This window comes from Monodon monoceros, unplaced genomic scaffold (genome assembly GCF_005190385.1).
Source record: "Monodon monoceros isolate NGI ecotype Baffin Bay Population unplaced genomic scaffold, NGI_Narwhal_1 Super_Scaffold_4, whole genome shotgun sequence".
Lineage (NCBI taxonomy): Eukaryota > Metazoa > Chordata > Mammalia > Artiodactyla > Monodontidae > Monodon > Monodon monoceros.
Window position 1 is genome coordinate 49,556,552 of NW_021703781.1, and position 21,553 is coordinate 49,578,104.

The 21,553-nt window shown below is 41.4% G+C and overlaps 1 protein-coding gene across 4 annotated transcripts in view; it reads left to right on the forward strand.

The window, feature by feature from the left end:
* Positions 1-14,338, forward strand: part of LGI1 (leucine rich glioma inactivated 1) — a 31,555-nt gene extending 17,217 nt beyond the window's left edge. Inside the window, exons 3-8 of one of the 4 annotated variants that reach the window (XM_029245849.1) lie at positions 1,395-1,466; positions 1,569-1,640; positions 7,717-7,788; positions 10,371-10,540; positions 10,812-10,976; positions 13,912-14,338. In XM_029245849.1, the coding sequence (XP_029101682.1) occupies positions 1,395-1,466; positions 1,569-1,640; positions 7,717-7,788; positions 10,371-10,540; positions 10,812-10,976; positions 13,912-13,949 (589 nt within the window). In that variant the 3' untranslated portion in view covers positions 13,950-14,338. Of the gene's footprint in view, positions 1-1,394; positions 1,467-1,568; positions 1,641-7,716; positions 7,789-10,370; positions 10,541-10,811; positions 10,977-13,130 lie in introns of all 4 variants that reach the window. The other 3 variants (XM_029245845.1, XM_029245846.1, XM_029245847.1) reach the window with 3 other exon arrangements.
* The last annotated feature ends 7,215 nt before the right edge of the window (positions 14,339-21,553 follow it).

Consider the following 21,553-nt stretch of genomic DNA (forward strand, 5'->3'; position numbering starts at 1 on the left):
CATCTGGTTTTGTTTGTGTTTTCCCCCATTTTTACAGAAATTTTCAAGCATATATAAAAGTAGGGATAATAGTAAAATTCACTCCCATGGACCCAGCCTCCAATTTCAGAAATTACCACCTCATGCTCAGTTCATCTCTAACCCACTGCTACCCCCTCCTCTCAATATTCTGAAGGAATCCCAGATGTCAAATAAGTTATTCACAACTGTTTAGAAAGTGACATCTCCTAGTTTTAATCCCCTTAGTTAACAGGCTCAGAGAGGGTAAGTCACTATTGGTTAGTGGCAGTTATTTTTAACCCCTACACCTCAAAAATAAAAGTCAAAAAGTTTACTAACAGAGAATATTGGACTTTACATAGTACAATTAAACAGTATGTATGAGACATGAGTTGTCAAACTATGTCAAACTTCTGGTCTGTCCCATGACCACGGTCACATTTTAGACTCTAAGTACAAGTGAAATATGAGGTTCTCCCATATGAAAACCTTAACATGTAGGCTAAATGTCACTTGAACTCATTATAAATTTGTCATAAGTACATGAAAAATTTATTTTCAGTTTTTATCAACACTTTATCTAATGAATTCCATAAATTAATACTCATTCTAAAAAAATAACTTTGTATTATTTGACCTATAATCACCTCTGTTAAGCCTCCCATTCAGAAAAAAAAAATTCTTCGGGAAATTCAACAGGATGTGGGGACGGCTGGTTGATGTTCCTTTTCATCAGTTATTTTGAAACCAAATCCCTGTGGATTTTGAAATTGCAAATAAATTTGTCCAAGTAAAAGTATTCCTTTTCAACTATGTAGTAATAAAATGGGTCTGAGACTCTTCCTAAGCCTCATGGTTTCCCATCTTCAGCCTGTTCTATTTTCAAAGTAGGAGGTTAGTTGATTTTTATTAAGCCAGTGTCAGTGGCTTATCTACTATGAGATATCACAGCATAACTGGACATGGAGCTAGTTTTCTAGGTTTCCCAGGCTTGAAACCATGACACCATTATTTGGCCTGGTCAGAATGTTCCAGAAGTTTCTAGAAAAAGAGGGAGAGCTTCTGCTAGTGTCTTTGCATGGAAACCTGCAACATGTTGATTTGGCTGTCGACTGCCATACTTGCCCTATTGTATCTCAAAATGTTACCCAGGGCATGTGACATCCATCCCTGTGAGGAGTGGGGCACAAGGCACCCCTCAATGAGCATTTGATGAGATAATTGATGGTTAAAAAAAAAAGCTGCAAAAATTACCTGAATAAGTAACACTGTAGAAGGCAGACATCCAGACATTTTTCCATGCACAACTCCCACTCGTTTCTCTGAGAGATAAAAGCAGCAAAGATTGACAATCTGTCAGTTTAACCGTTTCATTGTGAACTTTTTCTGGGCAGGTTATTCACATCGAACTCATTTGATGTGATCAGTGATGATGCTTTTATTGGTCTCCCACATCTAGAGTATTTGTAAGTAAAATAACCTTTTTTTTTTTTTTAACATAATGATTCAGTACAAGGGCTCTGAGGTTCCTACAGCTGTCTGACCCAAAATATTATAACCTATTGCAGATTCATAGAAAACAACAACATCAAGTCCATTTCAAGACATACTTTCCGGGGACTAAAGTCTTTAATTCACCTGTAAGTATGAATGTTGCTATTACTTTTTAAACTTGCCAGTGGGCAATGCAACTTGATAACCTGTGGTTAAAGCACCCACTTTGTGGGTATCCATGAAAATTTAAGAAAGCCAAATGATTTCTCTACATGCACATTTGCTTTCTCTCCCTGACATCAGCCAGTGTGTGTCCAGGAAACCAGTTACTATTAATACTAGCCCAAACCAGCAATAATTAGGAAAACAATCCACTGCAGGGAAATTGTGTGACTGAAATAACGTTTGTAATTATCTACATCATTACTCACTTCATGAATTGACTATATAGCTTAATTTGATATTCTGTGTTTCTCTTTCTGTACAAGCCCTGACTTCATATACATTTAAACATATACTAGAACCACAGGCTATGTCTACACAGCACCTGAACAACTTTTTTATAAGAGAAATATTTATTCAATGGATGATTAGAGCTACATCAGCTGTTCTTAACGGGACAATTTTACAATTGTCTTTATCAAACACTTCATCTTTATCAAACACTTAGGTTGATTCGTGTGGCATTGCCAATATGAGACTCTTTTGGATCTGCAAAAATGGCATTGCCATATGGTTCATCCTAAATAGTCTCTAGGATGTGCCACACAAAAATGAATAAAATCCAGCTCCAACCTGGAAGAGCTCAGTCTAGCAAGAGGAATTAGATGAACATATATTTTCTCACTGAGTGCCTTGTCCCCAGGTCATGATCTCCTTTCTAATTATGCTGTTCCTCCAGGTGTAGTTCTCTGCTTCTTCCTTCTTTCCTTTTTTCTTTTCTCCTTTCCTTTTTTCCTTTCAAGAAGAGATGGGTAGGGAAGATTTGAAGCCCAAATGTCCCTCTGACGGCTCAGCACATCAAGTTCATTTTCCATTATTTATCACTTATAAATAAATCTGACATTTGTTTGAGCCATTAATTTTCTTTTTAAGATTTTAGAGGTGTTAGGTTTCAAAGTGCACTTTCCTCCACCTCAGACCAATTCTTCTCAATTAAAGGCAAACATTCAAGTAGCAAAGAATTATCACCTCACCCTCTAACTTACAGAAAGAGTTTACAAAGCTTTTTCATATTCTTGACCTCATTACACTCTCTTGATGACCTTATGAAAGATACAAGGCAGGCACTATCCCCATTGGTGAATGAGAACACGGAGGTACACCCTGAGTTTAAGCTGCTCCCCAGTTAGTAGTGGTAAAAGTTAGAAGTTTCCCGAAGTCTTTAATGAGACATCTAGTGCCCTCTCCACCATGTCAATTATAGCAGGACCGGGGAATTCCCTGGTGGCCCCGTAGTTAGGACTCCGGATCCTCACTGCTGAGGGCCTGGGTTCAATCCCTGGTTGGGGAACTAAGACCCCGCCAGCCATGCAGTGGCCAAAAAAGAAAGGAAAAAGGGGAAAAAAATTATAGCAGGATCAGAAAGCTTTATGGAGCTGGCTGGATCCTTCCACAGGACATCATTTGAGGAGCAAATATGGCTGGGGAAGGAAGAGAAGATCCTGAAGAGAGGAGCCCTACCCTCGCTGTAGTCTCCAAATGCAAATAGTTGGGATTAGACATATACTTTTAGATCCAACTGGTTCCCACCCTGGCCTAACACCAAAGCTTCTCCAAGGGACTTGCCTGAGCATTGATATAAATTCAGTTCATTCCTAAAGAAGCAATGAACTTATCTCACCTTCTTATACATCTAACTCAGTAGACTTACCTTCTAAAGAGACATTAATAGACAACTTAAAACTTACTATATAGACTCCTCTCCCCCTCAAACCAACCCCCCCCCAAAAAAAAAGAGAATTCCTTATATTTAAGTCCTTACAAATCCTGGGACCCTCTCTTGATTATTCTGAATGACTGTAATATTATACATGATTAACTTAAGTGTTTGAATAGCTTATATATTTCAGAAAGGTTTGAATTTTCCTGATGACCATGTATTACTTCTGAAATCAGGGAAAAAATGAATTAAAAAATCATTTATGACCAATGATCACAAAATCTCTAAACATTTTGTACTGGTTTCTGTTAACACCCATGAAGTTTTCATAAAGGTTCCCTTGGGCGTCACATGCGTGTCCTCGTGGCTAAGGCCCAGTGGAGGCAAGATTCTTGGCATGCATGTATAAAGACATTTGGGGAAAATCTCATCCATGCCTACCTGCTGGGGAGCACCTACTGGCTGCTCACCACTGCGGAGGTGCAAAAGATATATACAGCAGTCCCCAAGCTCAGGGTGCCTGTGTGTCTCCAGTTAGTCAGGCAGGATGTCCTCATTTCGGCCTTTACAATGACATGCATGTAAAGAGGGCAGTGCAATATACTGGCTGAGGGGGATCTCTGCCACCAGACTGCCTGGGTTCAAAGCACGGCTTTACCCGTTAATAGCTGTGGGACATCAGGCAGGCCACTAAGCTTCATGGTGCCTCCAATTTCTCATGTGTAGTGTGGAAGTGATAATACTCATCTGTAAAAGTGGGGGTGGGGATAATAAAATACTTAGGAGTACCTAGATCCTAAGGTTGTCGTGAGACCAGGTCAGTTAATCTATGCAAAGTGCCTAGAACAGAGTGTGCTATGCAGTAAACACCATCACGTAGGAATAAACTAAACCTCACTGCCTAACTTCCACTGGTCCTGGATCAGGACTCCGAATGCTGTAGTGTATTTATCCCCTTTAAACATTTTGTATGAAATTAAAATAACTGCACTTGAAGTACCACAAATTCAGTGAGACACCAACTCAAGCTGAGAATCTGCACTGCAGGGAGCCTGGGAGCACCCCAGATGGCCGTGGGCGATGCTTTCTTAGCAGCAGACCCCAGTGGCACTGAAACAAACGTGCTGTCTGAGCCAGTCTGGTCTGCCTTAGAGAGAAGACTTTCCAGTAGGTTCCATACTCCATAATTAGAGGTTTTCTCAGGTAAACCATGAAAACACCAAAGTGGAGGGAATGGTCGTCAGTTCCATTGGGTAGGAAAGCCTGCCTGCCACTGAGAATGCTTGACCCTTCTCAGCTAGTCTCAAGGCAGCTAGGTGCTCAGTTCAGCCGTTTCCCTGGGTGTTTTAAAGAATGTTTCTTAGGTAGACTCTGAGTCAGGACCTAGAGAATGGAGCTTAGTGGCAGGCACACTTTGAAGAGCCCTCCTAGGGAATTCCCTGGTGGTCCAGTGGTTAGGACTCGGCGCTTTCACTGCTGGGGCCTGGGTTCGAATCCTAGTCGGGGAACTAGAATCCTCACGGCTCAGCCAAATTAAAAAAAAAAAAAAAAAAGAAAAGCCGTCCTATTGTTTAGGGCTTATTACCACAGTGAGGGCTCAGAGGAGGGAGGGCACTTTGTGAGCATCGTGGAGGTGGGGCAACGGTAATTCACAGGGCTTTGCAATTTCTCCCTAACTCTGTGTCTTGGTACAAGGGCCTAAGAGAAGCATTCTCTGCTCTTTTCTTTGGATGGATGGATGTCCGTCTTCTTATCAACTCCAGCCTGCCCCATTCATTCATTCATGTAAAAGTAGCTGTTGAGGACTTATATTATGCCAGGCACTGGGGATACAGTGGTGAGAAAAAGATCCTTCCAGTACTCACTACAAAGTCATCCTAGAAAAAAATTAACATTGATGCATGTTTTCTCAAACCTCTCATTGGCCTGTTTTCGCTCTCTCCCAATCAGTTCTACCCCTCATCAGTTACCCAGATACAGTGCATTCCCACCCCATAGTAAAACCTAAGGTGGTGATGCTCATTGAGTTTTTTTTTTAATTTTGGAATTCCTTTTTTTTTAAATCTTTTTTTTTTTATAACCAAAAAACCAAAAAAAACAAACAGAAAACCCTGCAGTTCACCCATTTCTCCCATCCCCTCAACCCCACCTCTGGCAACCACCAATTTGTTCTCTGTATCTATGAAGTTCACTGACTCTTAACACCTTGGGTATGTGAGGCTTAGAGCTCTGTTCTTTGGGCAGGAAGCGGGAACTCTCAGATTCACCTGCTGTTTAAAAGAACTGCCCAGGGCAGCAATAAAAACATGGTGCCTCTTCCTGTGTAACCCTAGTGGCTGCAGTAATTCAGGACTTGACTCTCATCATTTCACTCCCACTGTCCTATGACCCAGCCTCCTCCAAGCTCATGCCCTGCAGCCAGTTGCACTTCGTGCTCGTTTCCGGTGGAGGGACGTCCACTTACAAGTTAGCATGAGGACTTCAGGACACATTGTGCCAGCAACTATATTGAGACACATAACTTGAGAGAGATTCTAGACTGGTCCAAGACCCAAGAAATCTCTTCATTTAACCACCATTCAGTAAAAAGAACTATGGAGCTGTTCTCTGGAATAATCTTCTTTAGCAGCGTTTTATTAATTCTGCATAGGCGGACAGTCACAGCAGTTCATTTGTATGGTCAGTTTTCTAAATGTTGTTTCTTGGGCAAAGACCACACAAAAGCCTTTCTCCTTCCTGTCCCCCACCCCCACTCCTCCCAGCTGCCCTTTATTGAGAGTAGTCCAACTACCATCCTGAGTTACCGCATTTACTTTTTCTAACACTCTTATGATATGAGGTATTATTACCTCCACTTAAAAAATGAAAAAGCTGAGTCGCAGAGAAGGTACATAACCAAAGTCACACAGCCTGTAAATAGTGGAGCCGGGATTCAAACCAAGCTCAGAAAGAATGACTCCAAAGCTGTGCTCTTTGTCACAAAATGGACCATCACTGAGACTGGAAACTTCTGATTCAGTTCCCTTTCTTCTGTGTCGAGGTTCATTGAAAAAAAGCTTTCTAATCTAGTGGTAATTTCTAAAACTCAGAAAAACAACATATATGACTTAAAAATAGATTTTAAAAGTTCTGAATGCTTGCACTTGAGAAATCTTGTATTAATTAAAGGAGGTGGAAAACAGAAGACTTTTGAGAGTGTTTTAAATGGAATGTGAGAGAATTTTCAAGGGCTTTGGAGGCTGACAGCATAGACTCTTTTGTTTTAGTTTTGTTTTTTTTGTTTTTTTTTTGCGGTACGCGGGCCTCTCACTGTTGTGGCCTCTCCCGTTGCGGAGCACAGGCTCCGGACGCGCAGGCTCAGCGGCTATGGCTCACGGGCCTAGCCACTCCGCGGCATGTGGGATCTTCCCGGACCATGGCACGAACCCGCGTCCCCTGCATCAGCAGGCGGACTCTCAACCACTGCGCCACCAGGGAGGCCCTTAGTTTTAGTTTTTAATTTTTATTGTGAAAATTAAAACTACTCCTAAGAAGAGTATATAACAGGTACATGTATAATGCTGGTTAAAAATAGAAAATTACCAGTACCTAGTACCCTTCCCTGTCATACAGCATCTGCTCCTTGTTATGTGCACATTTCTGCAGTATGGACACATGTCCCTTTCCTTGATACTATCAGGACTGTTTCTTACTTATTACCCTTGATTAGCATCAGAATCATTTTAGTGGTAAGTGAAAGAACAAATAGAAAGAGGAGAAAACAATTCCTGTGATAATAGGGCAAGAATTGGAAGAAGGGAAAAGGAGATGATTAAAGAGGATGAATGGATGGATGGATGGATGGATGAATGGATGGATGGATGGATGGGTGAATAGATGGATATTTATAAGGAAGCTATTTTCTAAGGAGGAATGAATGAATGGAGCTAAAAGGGAAAAAATGTAGAAAAAGGAGGAAACAAAAAGAATGTGCTGGAAGGGGGATAGATCAGACAGGCCTCCAAATTTGAGAGCTGTTGGTACTAAGAGTTGGAGGTTGAGCTGCTCTCTATAGCAAGTGGGGCGGTGGGGGGAGGGAGGAGAAGGGCAGCCTGAGTGAGAGGAGAGAGAGCACATGGAGACCATGGACATGGGGAGGCATCCCTTTGATGGAATGCCTGAGTGTGTGATGCTCATACTCAGTGCTAAGTAGAAAGACCAATGCCCAGGCATCATTCTGTTACTCGTCTTTTGGAGGGTTTGCTTGTTTGTTTGTTTAATACCATAATATATAAGGGGTCATAAAATGCATTTATTTCATTTATGACTACAGTTTACATCATTCTTTTTTTTTTTTCCAGGAGCCTTGCAAACAACAACCTCCAGACTCTCCCAAAAGACATTTTCAAAGGCCTGGATTCTTTAACAAATGTGTAAGAGGACCTAAGAAATCACTGATTAATTAATTAATTTGCAGTCGTTAACAAAGAAGCCTGGTGTGGATTATTAAATTTTTTAATTGGCTTTAAATTAAATGAGAATTTTTAAATTTTAAATTGGCTTAAAATTTGAATTTAGTTGGACTAATGTTTGAGTCTCCTATGGTATTTACCACTATATTCTGAAAATATAGTCCCAAGTTTGCCTTTGACAAAGTGTGTGCCTGTATGGCAGGGGCTGATGACAAGGGACTTGGAGGGGGTAGGAAGAGGAGGGCTAGATAGAGGTTTCAAGATGCCTTTTTTTTCTCATGAGGTCCAGGAAATGGGGCTACAAAGGAAAAACATAAAGAAGTCTGGGAAACTGACAGAGTAAGGATGAAAGTTTACACCCAAGGGTTGGTCAGTCAAGAGAGAAATGGAGCAGGAAGTGGGGGAAGGGAGGAAAGTTTGCCTTTTCTCTCATTAGACTGAACAACAGCACTAGGCTTAATCCCCAGGAATTTGGCTTAAGCCCCAGGAAGGGAATGAACTTAATTATTTTTGACCCTTTTTCAAACAAAAGAGCTTTCAAACTTTGACTTTTAAGCCTCAGAGTGAAAGATCTTTGTAAAGAATTTGTGTATTTTGTAGTAAGCAAAGCAAGTAATATATGCCTAACCCTTTCAAAAGCAATTTAGCTTCAATAAGTGCCTTCCAGAACATTGGAAAGGTATTTAAATGTCACAAGGTAGAAAACAGGAACAAACGAAAGATGTATGGGAACAAACGAAAGATGTATGAAAACAAAGGAGTTCTTATTTTTCAGGTACTTTGCTATAGAATATATATTCAAAACAACTTTTCTCCAATAACAAAACTTTGAGTCAAGAATTTTCTCCTAAACCTAGGATTTAACTTCAAATCAGTAAGCTATGAAAAACTTCCTTTGTTCCTTGTAGTATTCCCCCCACCCCTCCTCCATGCCTATTACCCCAATTCCTGAAAGATGGTTTATTTCCAAGAGAGTGTCAGAATCAGGACACTTCCAAATAGTCTTGGACAGACCACAGTTACCGGCTCTGGTTTACAATAGCCCAGAAAAGTTGACACTCATTATTCTGGGTCAGAGTATTCTTGAGATATGAGGTGAGTCCTGAGAATGTCTTGGAAGTTAGCTGATTCTCCATGGCAGACTTGGGGATACAGCGTTATTTGGGGACCCTCTGGCCCAACCTTGTGTCAGCCTATACCCCACACTAGCAAAAGAAAAAACACTTGAAATTGGCTCAGTCTCTCCAAGGAATCCCATAATGGGTTTGGCCTCTTGGGCCTACCTTGATATGCCCAAACCAAGAATCATCTAAGAAGTGCAAGGATCCATGCCGACTTGCCTTTCAGTAGATTTCTTGGTTTCTTGAATTACCCCCAAAACACATTTTTAAATGCTTCAACGTTTAAAAAGTACTCATATGCTGTGTGAAAAGTAGGAGGTACCTATCTTAGGAATTTTGTGTGACCAAGAATGGTTTTAGGAAAGAGATAGAGTTTTTGAACAGAAGCAATGCAAATAAACAGAGAACTTGGTGAGCTGGGATCATATGTGGAAATTTAAACTATCTATGCTGTACAGTTTATTATGGACATGAGCTATTATTGTATGTCTGCACTAACTTGGCTGTGTCGAAGTCATTTCCTATTAAAATTGAATTTGTAGACCATGGAATAGGATCAGGGTTAATTATGCCTGTGAGGAAGAAGAAAAGCAAATAGCTCACTCGATGTAATTAAATATGGTACAACAATCACTACATCTTTCTTTTAGACCTGTGCTGCCCAATATGGTAGCCACACATGTCATCACAAAACACTTGAAATGTGTTCCTAGTGTAAATGAGGAACTGAATTTTAAATTTTACATAATTAAAAAAAATTAAATAAAAAATTAAATTTAAAAACTGATTCTCTGTTCAATCATTGGAAGACTTTTAAGTATGTTTGGAACAACTTGGGTGTATAAATCTGTTTTTTTCAACTGTAAATTTTGTTAACTCTAAATACAAATCAGGAATTTCTGCTGAAATTTTATTTTCCAAATTGAGATATACTGTAAGTGTAAAATACACATCAGACTTCAAAGACTTAGTATACAAAGAGAATGTAAAATATCTCATTAGTAATTTCTATTTGACTATATGTGAAAATGATAAAATTCTGTATGTATTGGGTTATATAACATATGCTATGAAAATAATTTCACTTCTTTCTTTTTAGTTTTTTAATGTGTCTGTAGAAAATTTTTAACTACATATGTGGTTCACATTGTATTTCTATGGACAGCACAGCTCTAGACTGAGCTACCTTTGAATCCAAGAGGGAATAAGTTATGAGGTTCCATTGACTGGGGTGGCCTGCAAGGGCACACTGTGGTCATTCTCTGAGCCCAAAGTGAATGGTCAGTCAGGTTGAAGGTAGATTATGAGACATTACATAAAGCCAGGTGAGGTCATTCTGCACATGTTAATTGCTAAAGTAAAAGTCATGCCTGGGAAGGAAGGGCCCTCGTATATCAAAAGCAGCTGAAGTTTGTCTTTCAGGGACCTGAGAGGTAATTCATTTAATTGTGACTGTAAACTGAAGTGGCTGGTGGAATGGCTAGGCCACACCAATGCAACTGTCGAAGACATCTACTGTGAAGGCCCTCCAGAATACAAGAAGCGCAAAATCAATAGTCTCTCCTCCAAGGATTTTGATTGCATCATTACAGGTAATGTATTCCAAATCATTCCACCTCATATAATTAGAATAAGGGCTAATTTTTTACATATGCAGGAACTGATTCTTTAAATATATATATTAAAAACCAACTGAGCAATTTAAAAATATTATGAACCATTAAAATTCATGTGTTTAAAAGCAAAGTAAAATTGTCATTTCACTGTTTCTCTAGAATAAATATGTTTCTTGTGGACATTTGAGATCTAGCCAAGGAATGAGGCATCAGCACAGCTACTCATCATCATTTTCAATTTTTGCAGAGTTTGCAAAGTCTCAAGACCTGCCTTTTCAATCACTGTCCATAGACACTTTTTCTTACATGAACGATGAGTATGTAGTCATTGCTCAGCCTTTCACTGGAAAGTGCATTTTCCTTGAATGGGACCATGTAGAAAAGACCTTCCGGAATTATGACAACATTACAGGTACGAAAAGCCTGATCATATTTTGAGTGGAAAGTTAAGCCACTTGGGCCAAGGGCAACAAGAAAAGATGAATGATATCAGGGAATTCTTTGGGCAGGTTGAGAATCATTTGAATCCCAAATCTACCATTTACTGAGTGCCTGGGATTGTTCCCTAAAGCTTAATTTCCTCACTTGTAAAATGGGAATAATAATACCTAACTTTCAGTGTTGTTATAAAACAATGGGAGCATATGTTCAAGAAACTTAGCATAGGACCTAGCTTAGTAAATATACAATAAAAGGTGGGTTATTTTTCTTCAATGAAAAAGTACTGGACTAAGAATTATGAGTTCTAATCTAGGTTCTGCCACAAGCTAACTGGTCAAGCCACTCACCCTCACTGGGCCCCTCTTTTTAACTATAAAATAAGGAGGTTATTTTAGATCAATGACTCTCAAACTTAACGGCAAAAACATTACTTCTGCAAAATGTTCATGGGAAATCTCCTGCAGTCCCCTCAGTTTTCCAATGGATTGCAGCAGGGCTTTGTGAAATCTAAACCTTACTTTTGTGTAAGGTTCTTCTTACATGTGTACAGTCTGTCAATTGCTTTGAATGAATCTTTAGATGAGCACTTAAATGAAAAATGAATCATATATTTGCAGACTTTCAGATGGCATCATCTAGTCTAGGATGACGAATATGTGTCATATATACAGTCACTATCCCCTCCCTCACCCCAGACAGACATCGCTAATGTATCATGATGCTCTTTCTTGCAGAGGACAGAATCCTTCTTAACACAGTTCTCCAGGCAGTCACAATCAATCAATCAATATTGGTATATGGTTGAAAACTAGTGGCCATCTCTCATCTAGTTCCAACCCTCATTGTACAGAAGAGAAAACTGAATCCCAGAGAAGTGATTTTCCCAAGGTCACAGAATTACACAGCCTTGAAAAGCGTCACAACTAGAATAATTTTGCCTATGGATGGAGCCAATTAATAGAAAGAGTTGATCTGGAACTTATTACCTCAAAGCCCTTAGAGCTGCAGTCAGAAAAAGCCTGGGACCAGATTTGCCCGGCTCTCTTTGGATTTCCTAGAGCCAAGCTCCCTCTACGAGATCAGAATCTATTGATAAATGTTAAACTCTTAACAAAGGATATTGAGCTAGGCTTCTGACAGACTCCCATGTAGTTTTCTGAGATTTCCCAAAGTAACATCCAGGAGCTTCGCCCATGACTGTACCCCTCTTTCACTTTTCTCAAGGATTTCTCTTCCTTCTTTTCTGCCGCCAGTGACCTAAAGCTTCACAAGTGGCATCTCTCTCCTTTCTCAGGAGAAAGTCAGTTTATTCTAGAGCAAGAAGCAGTTTATACATAGAGCAAACCAATTGCAGGTAGAGCCGTGGGCTGCCCAGACTACCGCTCAAAACTTTGTGAGGTTCTTCTAGAACCTTGTGGAATGCTGGCCAAGTTGGAAGTCCTTGTACAGCTAACTGCTCACCCCAGGTTGGGTTAAAAGCATAGAGACGCTGGTAGCCTTGGGTTTGAATCCCAACTCTGCCTTCTCCTAGCAGCACCGAACCTCTCTGAGCTTCTGTCTGCTCATCTGCAAAAGGGAGGGTGATAATATTTATCTCTTAAGATTGTTGGGAAATTTAATGAGATGATTTGGCAAAGCATATCGTTGGTGCTCAATAAATGGCAGTTTCCAACTCATGATATGTCAGGGAAAGCAATGCTTTCTTTCTGTAAGAAGTGAGAGGAGAGGGAGTTCCCTGGCGGTCCAGTGGTTAGGACTTGGTGCTGTCACTGCTGTGGCCACGGGTTCAATCCCTGGTTGGGGAACTGAGATCCACACATGGCTTGGCCAAAAAAAAAAAAAAAAAAAAAGTGAGAGGAGAAAACTCAGGCTGTAGCCATGTATCCTGAACGTCTAGTACACGTTGGATGTGACATGACAACTCAGTTATTGATAACAAGGCTCCATGAGGTACAAAGGCACAGAACTTCGGGATCCCGCTGCCATTGGACCTGATTAGGAAATTGGCCTTTTGCCTAATCAACCAAGGAAATGATTTTGGTGGCAGTTGCATGGCTTCGGCATGTGTATTAACATGTCCAAAAGAGGATGGCCATCCTCCTAATCTCTCATTTGTCTTTTCCAGGCACGTCCACTGTAGTGTGCAAGCCTATAGTCATTGAAACTCAGCTCTATGTTATTGTGGCCCAGCTGTTCGGTGGCTCTCACATCTATAAGAGAGACAGTTTTGCAAATAAATTCATAAAAATCCAGGATATTGAAATTCTCAAAATCCGAAAACCCAATGACATTGAAACGTTCAAGATTGAAAACAACTGGTACTTTGTTGTTGCTGACAGTTCAAAAGCTGGTTTTACTACCATTTATAAATGGAACGGAAATGGATTCTACTCCCATCAATCTTTACATGCGTGGTACAGGGATACTGATGTGGAATATCTAGAAATAGCCAGAACACCTCAGACACTCAGAACGCCTCATTTAATCCTGTCCAGTAGTTCCCAGCGTCCTGTAATTTATCAGTGGAACAAAGCAATACAATTATTTACTAACCAAACTGACATTCCTAACATGGAAGATGTATATGCCGTTAAGCACTTCTCAGTGAAAGGTGACGTGTACATTTGCTTGACAAGATTCATTGGTGATTCCAAAGTAATGAAATGGGGAGGCTCCTCATTCCAGGATATTCAGAGGATGCCATCGCGAGGATCCATGGTGTTCCAGCCTCTTCAGATAAATAACTATCAATACGCAATTCTTGGAAGTGATTATTCCTTTACTCAAGTGTATAACTGGGATGCAGAGAAAGCCAAATTTGTAAAATTTCAGGAATTGAATGTTCAGGCACCAAGATCATTCACGCATGTGTCCATTAATAAGCGTAATTTTCTTTTTGCTTCCAGTTTTAAGGGAAACACACAGATTTACAAACATGTCATAGTTGACTTAAGCGCATGACACACGAAATTCTGTGGCTGCCATCAGAAACTTTCTACAGTATATGATCCGGATGAACTCAATGCATGATGACTCTTCTTATCACACTTGCAAATGAATGCCTTTCAAACACTGAGGCTGCTAGAACCAAGCACTACCCGTAATCTCCATCCTTTCCTGTCCAGTCCAGTGGTGTGGGAAGTTACCTTTTATAAGACAAAATTGAATTGTGTAACTGTTCTTTGCAGTGAAGATGTGTAAATAAGCGTTTAATGGTATCTGTTACTCCAAAAAGAAATATGAATATGTACTTTTCCATTTATTTATTCATGTGTTCAGAAACAACTGCCAAATAAAATGTTTACATTTTCTTTCATATCCCAAAGGTAATTATTTACAGGAGTTATTTTATTCTTGGTGATGGTATGTTGAGGAAGGAATTTTATACAATAGGGTTATATTTGGATCAAGAATTTATGGTGTGCATAATGAGTGAAGATAAACACTGATACTGATTACTCATCATTTATTAATAGGACGATCAGTTGAGTTTGAACATTCAAAGGTGTTTCTAAAGGGCATGGCTTTGGGGAACATTTTGAAGTGAAATGGTGACAAATGGAAAGAAGGGTAGTGAAATTTGCCTGTTACAAGAAGGCTAATTTGACAGTTAGACCCATCCTTTTCTATCTGATAGTTCCAGCTAAAAACATCGTTCAGACAACTTAGAGAAGAAGCCAAAGTCAAGATTTTGGATTTTTAAAGCCCTATTCCGGGGCTTTCTAAATGTTTGACTCTGGAATCATCTGACAGCTGACAGAGATTGTAACCTTACAGCACTTGTCTCAGATGTATCCCATATGAAGTCCTCTTAATATGATCAAGGATGCTTCACTTCTAGACACCAGTTCTGATACGTTACTGACATACTGCAGAGTGCCTACGAGGCTCATATTTGATTTTCTAAATTCCTGCTCCTGGATCACATGGTATGTTAGCACTTAGCACAATGCCTGTGATAGAGCAGGCTCTTAAAAACTACTTTCGAAGATGCACGTGTCCTCCTGTCATAAACTTAATAATAAACTTCATGAGGCCCTTTGATCTAATCAGTCATACTGATTTGAGTACCTATTAAGAACGGGGTATCATTCCTCTGGTTTGCGGAGGAAAACTGAGGAAAGAGGAGGGCATAGTCTTTGATCCATGGGGCCTTAGAAGACTAATGGGGGGTTAGGACACAAAAAACTACAGTTAGCAGTGAGTGCCAAATTTCACCTGAACATTCTGATTTTAAGTATCGGGGGAGTATCCACAATGAGTTCCTGCAAGAAGTGGTCCTTGTTTGAACTTAAAGGGATTTCAAAAGGGGATCAGGGCAGAGAAGATATTCTTGGCATGATGTGGTTCTGTGCGCTGCCTTCACAGAGGGGATCAGAGCTCCCTCCAACTCATTGATCCCCAGAATCTTTTGCCAAATGACTAGGGGCGTGGGGGCAGGTGGGACAGACAGCAACTCCACTGGCAGCACATGCCTGGAGAACTTGAGGCGTCAGAGGTACACATAATAGTTACATAGTCTCTGGGAAGCAACACCTTGGGGAGTTATGCATAGAAACCAGACTCCTTTACCACACGGGGAAGATACTAACTCTGACATCAGGGTTATGGGGGGACAAGAAGAAGACTTACCCGCTCCCAATCCTACACATAGGGAGATCTGGCCTTTGAATGTCTGACTTTCTTTGCTCCCTTGTCCTATAAGCAGCACATATGTGTTGGAGAACACCTGCTTGGTACAGACTGGGTTTAAGTCCAGCCCTGCAATGTCCTGATTTTGTCCACAGGCAAGGGACATGACCTCTCTGAGCCTCAGTGTCGTCATCTGTAAAGGTACAATGATGCCTACTCAAAGGGCAACAGGATTAAATGAAACAATGCACACATGGTGGATTGAATTTTACAAATATGGCCACAACAATATCTCCCAGCCTACTTGCTCTATGAGAACTTCCCCCAACCCCATCAAGAGGTGATGCCTAATTCCCCTATCCTTCAATCTGGATGGCCTTGTAACCAACAGAACGTGGTGGAAATGATGCAGTTTGACTTTTGAAGCTAAGTCATAAAAACAATGAAGCTTCTGCCTTGTGAAATTGGGACAATCCCTTTGGGAGGCGTTAGCTGCTGCATAGAAAGTCCTATTAGCCTGAGGCTACCATTCTGAGGAAGCCCAAGCTTTGGTCAACAGCCCCAGATAAGGTCCCAGCCAACAGCCACATCAACCACCAGTCCTGTGAGTGAAGATGGCTCCAGGTGATTTCAGCCCCCAGCTGTCAAGTCACCACAGCCCATCAAATCTTCCCAAGTGAGGATCCGGAAATCATGGAGCAGAGACAAGCCATCCCTATGATGCCCTGTCCAAATTCCTGACCCACAGAATCTAAGAGCATAATAAAATGGTTGTTTTAAAAGGCCAAGTTTTGGGGTGATTTGTTATACTGCAGTAGTAATCATGCAAAGAATAGCATGGGAAGTGCTTAACACAGAATGGCACAAGTTAGCACTCACCAAGTGCTAGCTATTACTAATGGGCTCCACACTCAGAATATTGTATGTTTTGGGGTCATGCTCTACCTTACTGTTGTAATATAATTCACCATCATTTCTTTTTTTTTTTTTTTAATTTATTTTTGGCTGCATTGGGTCTTCATTGCTGTGCTCGGGATTTCTCTAGTTGCGGCGCACGGGGGCTACTCTTCCTTGCGGTGCAGGGGCTTCTCATTGCGGTGGCTTCACGTTTTGGAGCACCGGCTCTAGGTGCGTGGGCTTCAGTAGTTGCGGCACGCGGGCTCGGTAGTTGTGGCTCGCAGGCTCTAGAGCACAGGCTCAGTAGTTGTGGCGCACAGGCTTAGTTGCTCTGCGGCATGTGGGATCCTCCCAGCCCAGGGCTCGAATCCGTGTCCCCTGCATGGGCAGGCGGATCCTTAACCACTGTACCACCAGGGAAGTACCTGTCATTTCATTTTTAAAGGCTATCTCCTGTTTTCAGTATGTTCCGACTCTGTGCCAGGTACTCTGCTGACTTCAGGGCTGCAGAGATAGTGGATCTAGACTCCGCCCTGTTTGTTTTCATAGAAGCATTGGCTGTTTAAGTTAGCAAACCAACTGTCTAATTTACCTCGAAGCTGAGACCCAGAGATGTGAAGCAAGCTAGGTGAGGTAAGCTACGGTCCAGGCCTCCTGACACTTGGCCCAGTCCCTTCTCCATCACATGATGCTACCTTTCAAAACCCTCCCATTGGAACCTGGGATTGCAGATGGGGAGAGAGGTGAGGAGTGAAGAGGCTGACCGAGAAAATAAATTCGAGAAAGACTGAGAAGGAGGACATATGGTAGGGTCCACTTTTGCAGGAATTGACCAGTGTTTTCTGAGAGTTGCCCTCTCTCCCTGTAACCCTCATCTACTCTATACTATGCAACTCTGCCCGCTCTCCAGCCATAAATGATTGGACCTGGAGTGAACTCTCAATCTAGGTGCTCAATCCAGAAGCTGGGCTAGGCTCAGCCTAAGCCAATCCATTCTCCCTCCTGGATATCTGGAATTAGGACAGCAGAGTCTGGGCCAATTAGCCACAGGCACCAGACTTGTAAGGTGATGATCTTAAATTTGGTTCCCTCGAAGTAGTGGGATTTACTGAAGGAGTGCTCTCAGGTAAGGGAGAGAGAGGCGCATAGGGCAGGGGAAGATGTCAAGCAAAGATGTTCTTTCAGGAGAAGTCCAGCTGCAGCCTGACCCCATGTGGAACTCTAAAGCATGAATTGTACTACAGAGTGTGTCCTGCCTTGAAGCAAGGAATGTGGACATTTATATCCCTCATCTGACAGTCAGTGACCGAAGAATGTGGGGCATAACCTCTCAGGCATCTCCAGCTGAGAAGGTTGCAATTGGCTAAGGGTAATCCTGCAGAGAAGGGTACCAATGTAAGCAGTCATTAACCAACACCCACACTGCAGGATGGGTGCACCAGCCTAGCAAAGGGCACCTGGGTGGGTGACCGAAAGCATATGCTACAATGATGGTGGCTGAGGCACTACTCTGTTTTGGAGCAGCCATGATGGTCCATGAACCAGAAGAGCAGAGGGAACTGGTCTGAAAGGTGAGAAGAGAATGAAGCAGACACTCAGAAAGGAGGGGTGAGAAACTACATAGTCAAGAGAGAGGGAGGGAGTGGAAAAAGAAGGAGGGAAGAAGAGAGAAAGGGGGTAAGAAAAGGGAGAGGGAAGGAGGGGAAACGGGAGAGTAAAAAGGAAGGGAGGAGGGAGAGTGGGACGAAGATTGGGAGGCATGGTGTCCCAGCTTGGGTCACCTGAGAACCAGACTCTGAGAAGTTAATGTACATGTATTAGGTAGTACCTTTGAGACCAACACTGGGAAGGGAGAAGGAATTAGAATTTGGCAAAGAAAGCAGCTGAACTGTGATGCAGTTCTAATAAAAGCAACCCTGTAGGGAGCTCTAGAGCTGAGATGTCCTTTCTCAGCTGTCCCAAGTTGGAGCAAGGGGATCAGACCTTTATAGCTCCGTTGGAGGTGGGCTGTCCCTGGAAGAAAGCATGGCCTTGGGTGAGGCTGTTTTTTCAGCCAAGGCAATCCCCAAAGAAGGCAGACAGTAGAGACCCATCTTCTGTTAGTACTCCCAGAAGCTGGGAAAATAATTCCTTTATTCCTGAATGAGGATCAGCATCCATCCCAGAGGGAAAGGAGTGAGGAGTAAGAGTGGGAGAGAGGAGATGGGGAGAAGCAGCCCTGATTCCTAGTGATTGTTCATTTTCCACTCCATCCCTCATGATATCCAATGGCACTCCCTGTCCTTGAATTCCTTGAGATACCTCTGTAACCTTCTTATAACAACCCACCACACACACACACACACACACACACACACACACACACACACACACACACACATTTTGTCTTGTTTTAGGTTAGTTTGTGTGGTTTTCTGTATTTGCCACAAAATTATCTTCGACCAATTCAGAACACTTAGGCACAATGTACTATAAGGTAGATACAGTGGTGAGTACTAGATATTTCAATCTCTTTTCTCTCTGCTATTCAAACTGTATAATTTCTATTGCTCTACATTCAAATCCACCAACTCTCTCCTCTGTCATCTCTGACCACAAATTTCTTTAAAAAGTAGTATTATTTCAACTAGCTCAGAGCTTCTCAACTTTCTAAAAATATTTCCAGTGTTTAAAAAAAAATTTGGACCATGGAAATTTTAAAATCTCCAATGTATTTTAGACCAACGTATTTCCATTTATATTGTGGACCAATATTTTTGGAAATTAGAATAAAAATGAATTACTAGAAAAACAATCACGCGCTTGGTTATTGTGGCAATGTCAAATTGCTGTAAGAGTTTCTCAGCGCTTCCTCTCAAGTTCTGGACTTATCTCATCCCAAATGGATTCCACAGTCTTCCTGGACTGGCAGTGGTCCTAGAACCACATCTACAGGTAAACTGAACTAGTCAATGAGAGCTCAACTCACTCATTTCAGCTCTTGCAGTTATATGTCAGTCTTAATGTGGGATGTAGACGCATTTTCATACGATTGTTATCAAGGGCATCAGGGCATCCACAGAAACCACAGGCCCAGGAAGACCTACAATGGCCCTGTAAAGTTCTGAACGTGGAGTTCAAAATTTGACCCAGCTTCTTCTCCCACTCTAGCATCCTCCACTTCACCCACCCACCTGTTACCCACACAACTGGCCAATCCCTGCCTATCTAAGCACTTACATGCTTCCGTGCCCAGGCTGCTGCAACCACCTACAATGCCCTTTCCTTACTCTTTTACCTTTTGAAATCTTAGTCCTGCTCATCGAACCAATTAGATAGGATTTCTCCTTTCTCTGGCTTTCTCAGCCCGTGGCTTTTACCATGAGCAAGACTCACAATTCATTCTGCCTTGCCGTTTGGTTAGTTGTTGGTATGTCCATCTCTCCCACCAGGTTACACATCCCTGAGGGTCAGGACTGTCTCTTAGGCAGCTATGATCATTCTATGCCACCCCACCCTCAATCTCCTAGAACAGTCCCACTTTTAGAGAGAACACAAAGTTGGTGGGAATGAAATAGATTTAAGCCCAGCAGCTTCAGCCTTCATGTTCACATATCTGAGAAGCAGCCTCATTCCCTATTCCCTGTGGTAAATTTCCAGTCCCACAAAAAGTCCTCGCCATGGATTACCCCAAAAGAGCAGGCCCGCATAGGCCCACCTGCTCCCCAGGGGTAACCGGGGTGAGATGGGAGGTAAAAGAGACATAATTTATTTCCAGAGTCATTAAAAACACATACTGCAGATCTACCTAAAACCTAGTCCACAAAACTGAAGGCTAGGAACCGATTTAATTAATCCATGGAGACCCTAAGGATGAGAAGTTTGATACTCCTGGAAATTCTATGCCCTTTACAATTTTTATCCCCAGGTAAGGATCCACATCCATGGTCAGCACTACTCAGAGATGCCAAGGGGAAGCATCTTGCCTAGATGAAGCTTTGAACAATAATTCCCAGCAAAACTGTATCCCAGAAATCAGTCCTCTTAATAGTACCAGATCTCAGGACAACTGTCCTTTGTCCTTTATTTCCCTGACCTTGTCTACCCACACATGTTTAACAATTCTACCTTTAATTTAGGAAATATTCTTTAATATTTTAATTTCATTATAATAATGGGTGTCATTTATTGAGCACTTACTATGAGCCAAGTAATATACTAAGTGCTTTACCTGCATTATCATTTTTATCCTTTATAGTTCTATATAATAGTATTATTTTACACATGAGACAGCTGAGTCTTAGAAAAGCTAAGTAACTTGCCCAAGTCAAATAGCCAGTTAAGAAGCAAAGTCAAGATTCATTTGGATAGTATTCATCAGTGACACCATGCTTTGAAGTGCTTAAAGACAAAACATATTAAAACTTCCCAACTCTGTAAACTGCCACATAGACAGATACACCACTCAGGAACCTAGAGTGTTCCTAGTAGCCTCAGGCTATCAGGTACCTACACCTATGGACACAGCAAGCACAATTTCATTGAAGATGTTTATTGATCACCTGCTATGTGCAAAACACTATGATAAATGACAAAAACAAAACAAAAATGAGCAAGAAATTGTCCCTACCCTTAAAGGATTTGCACACCACTGGGGCTATTTCTAAAAGGCAGCATGCAAAAAAATAAAAGAGGCAAAAGTAAGATCTATAGGAAAAGTGAGATGTGACCCATGTTTTCCCATTTTTGCCTGTAGGTCTATCCTGATGGTGCCCACATCAATTCTCTCTTTGGGGCAGTAGACACAGTGGTTAACAGAAAATGTTTTAGACTCAAGCAGACCTGGGTTTGCATCTCAATGTGGCCACTTATTAGTTCTGCGACCCTGGGTAAGTTAATCTTGTCTGCAAAATGTGTATAATGATTACATAGAATGGGTTTGTAGTGATATGTGCCCTTATTTTTTTTAAGTGTATAATGTTTCTCTTTTTTTTTCTAAAAGAAGACAGAATCAGGTTCAGAAGGGGTTTACTCTATTGA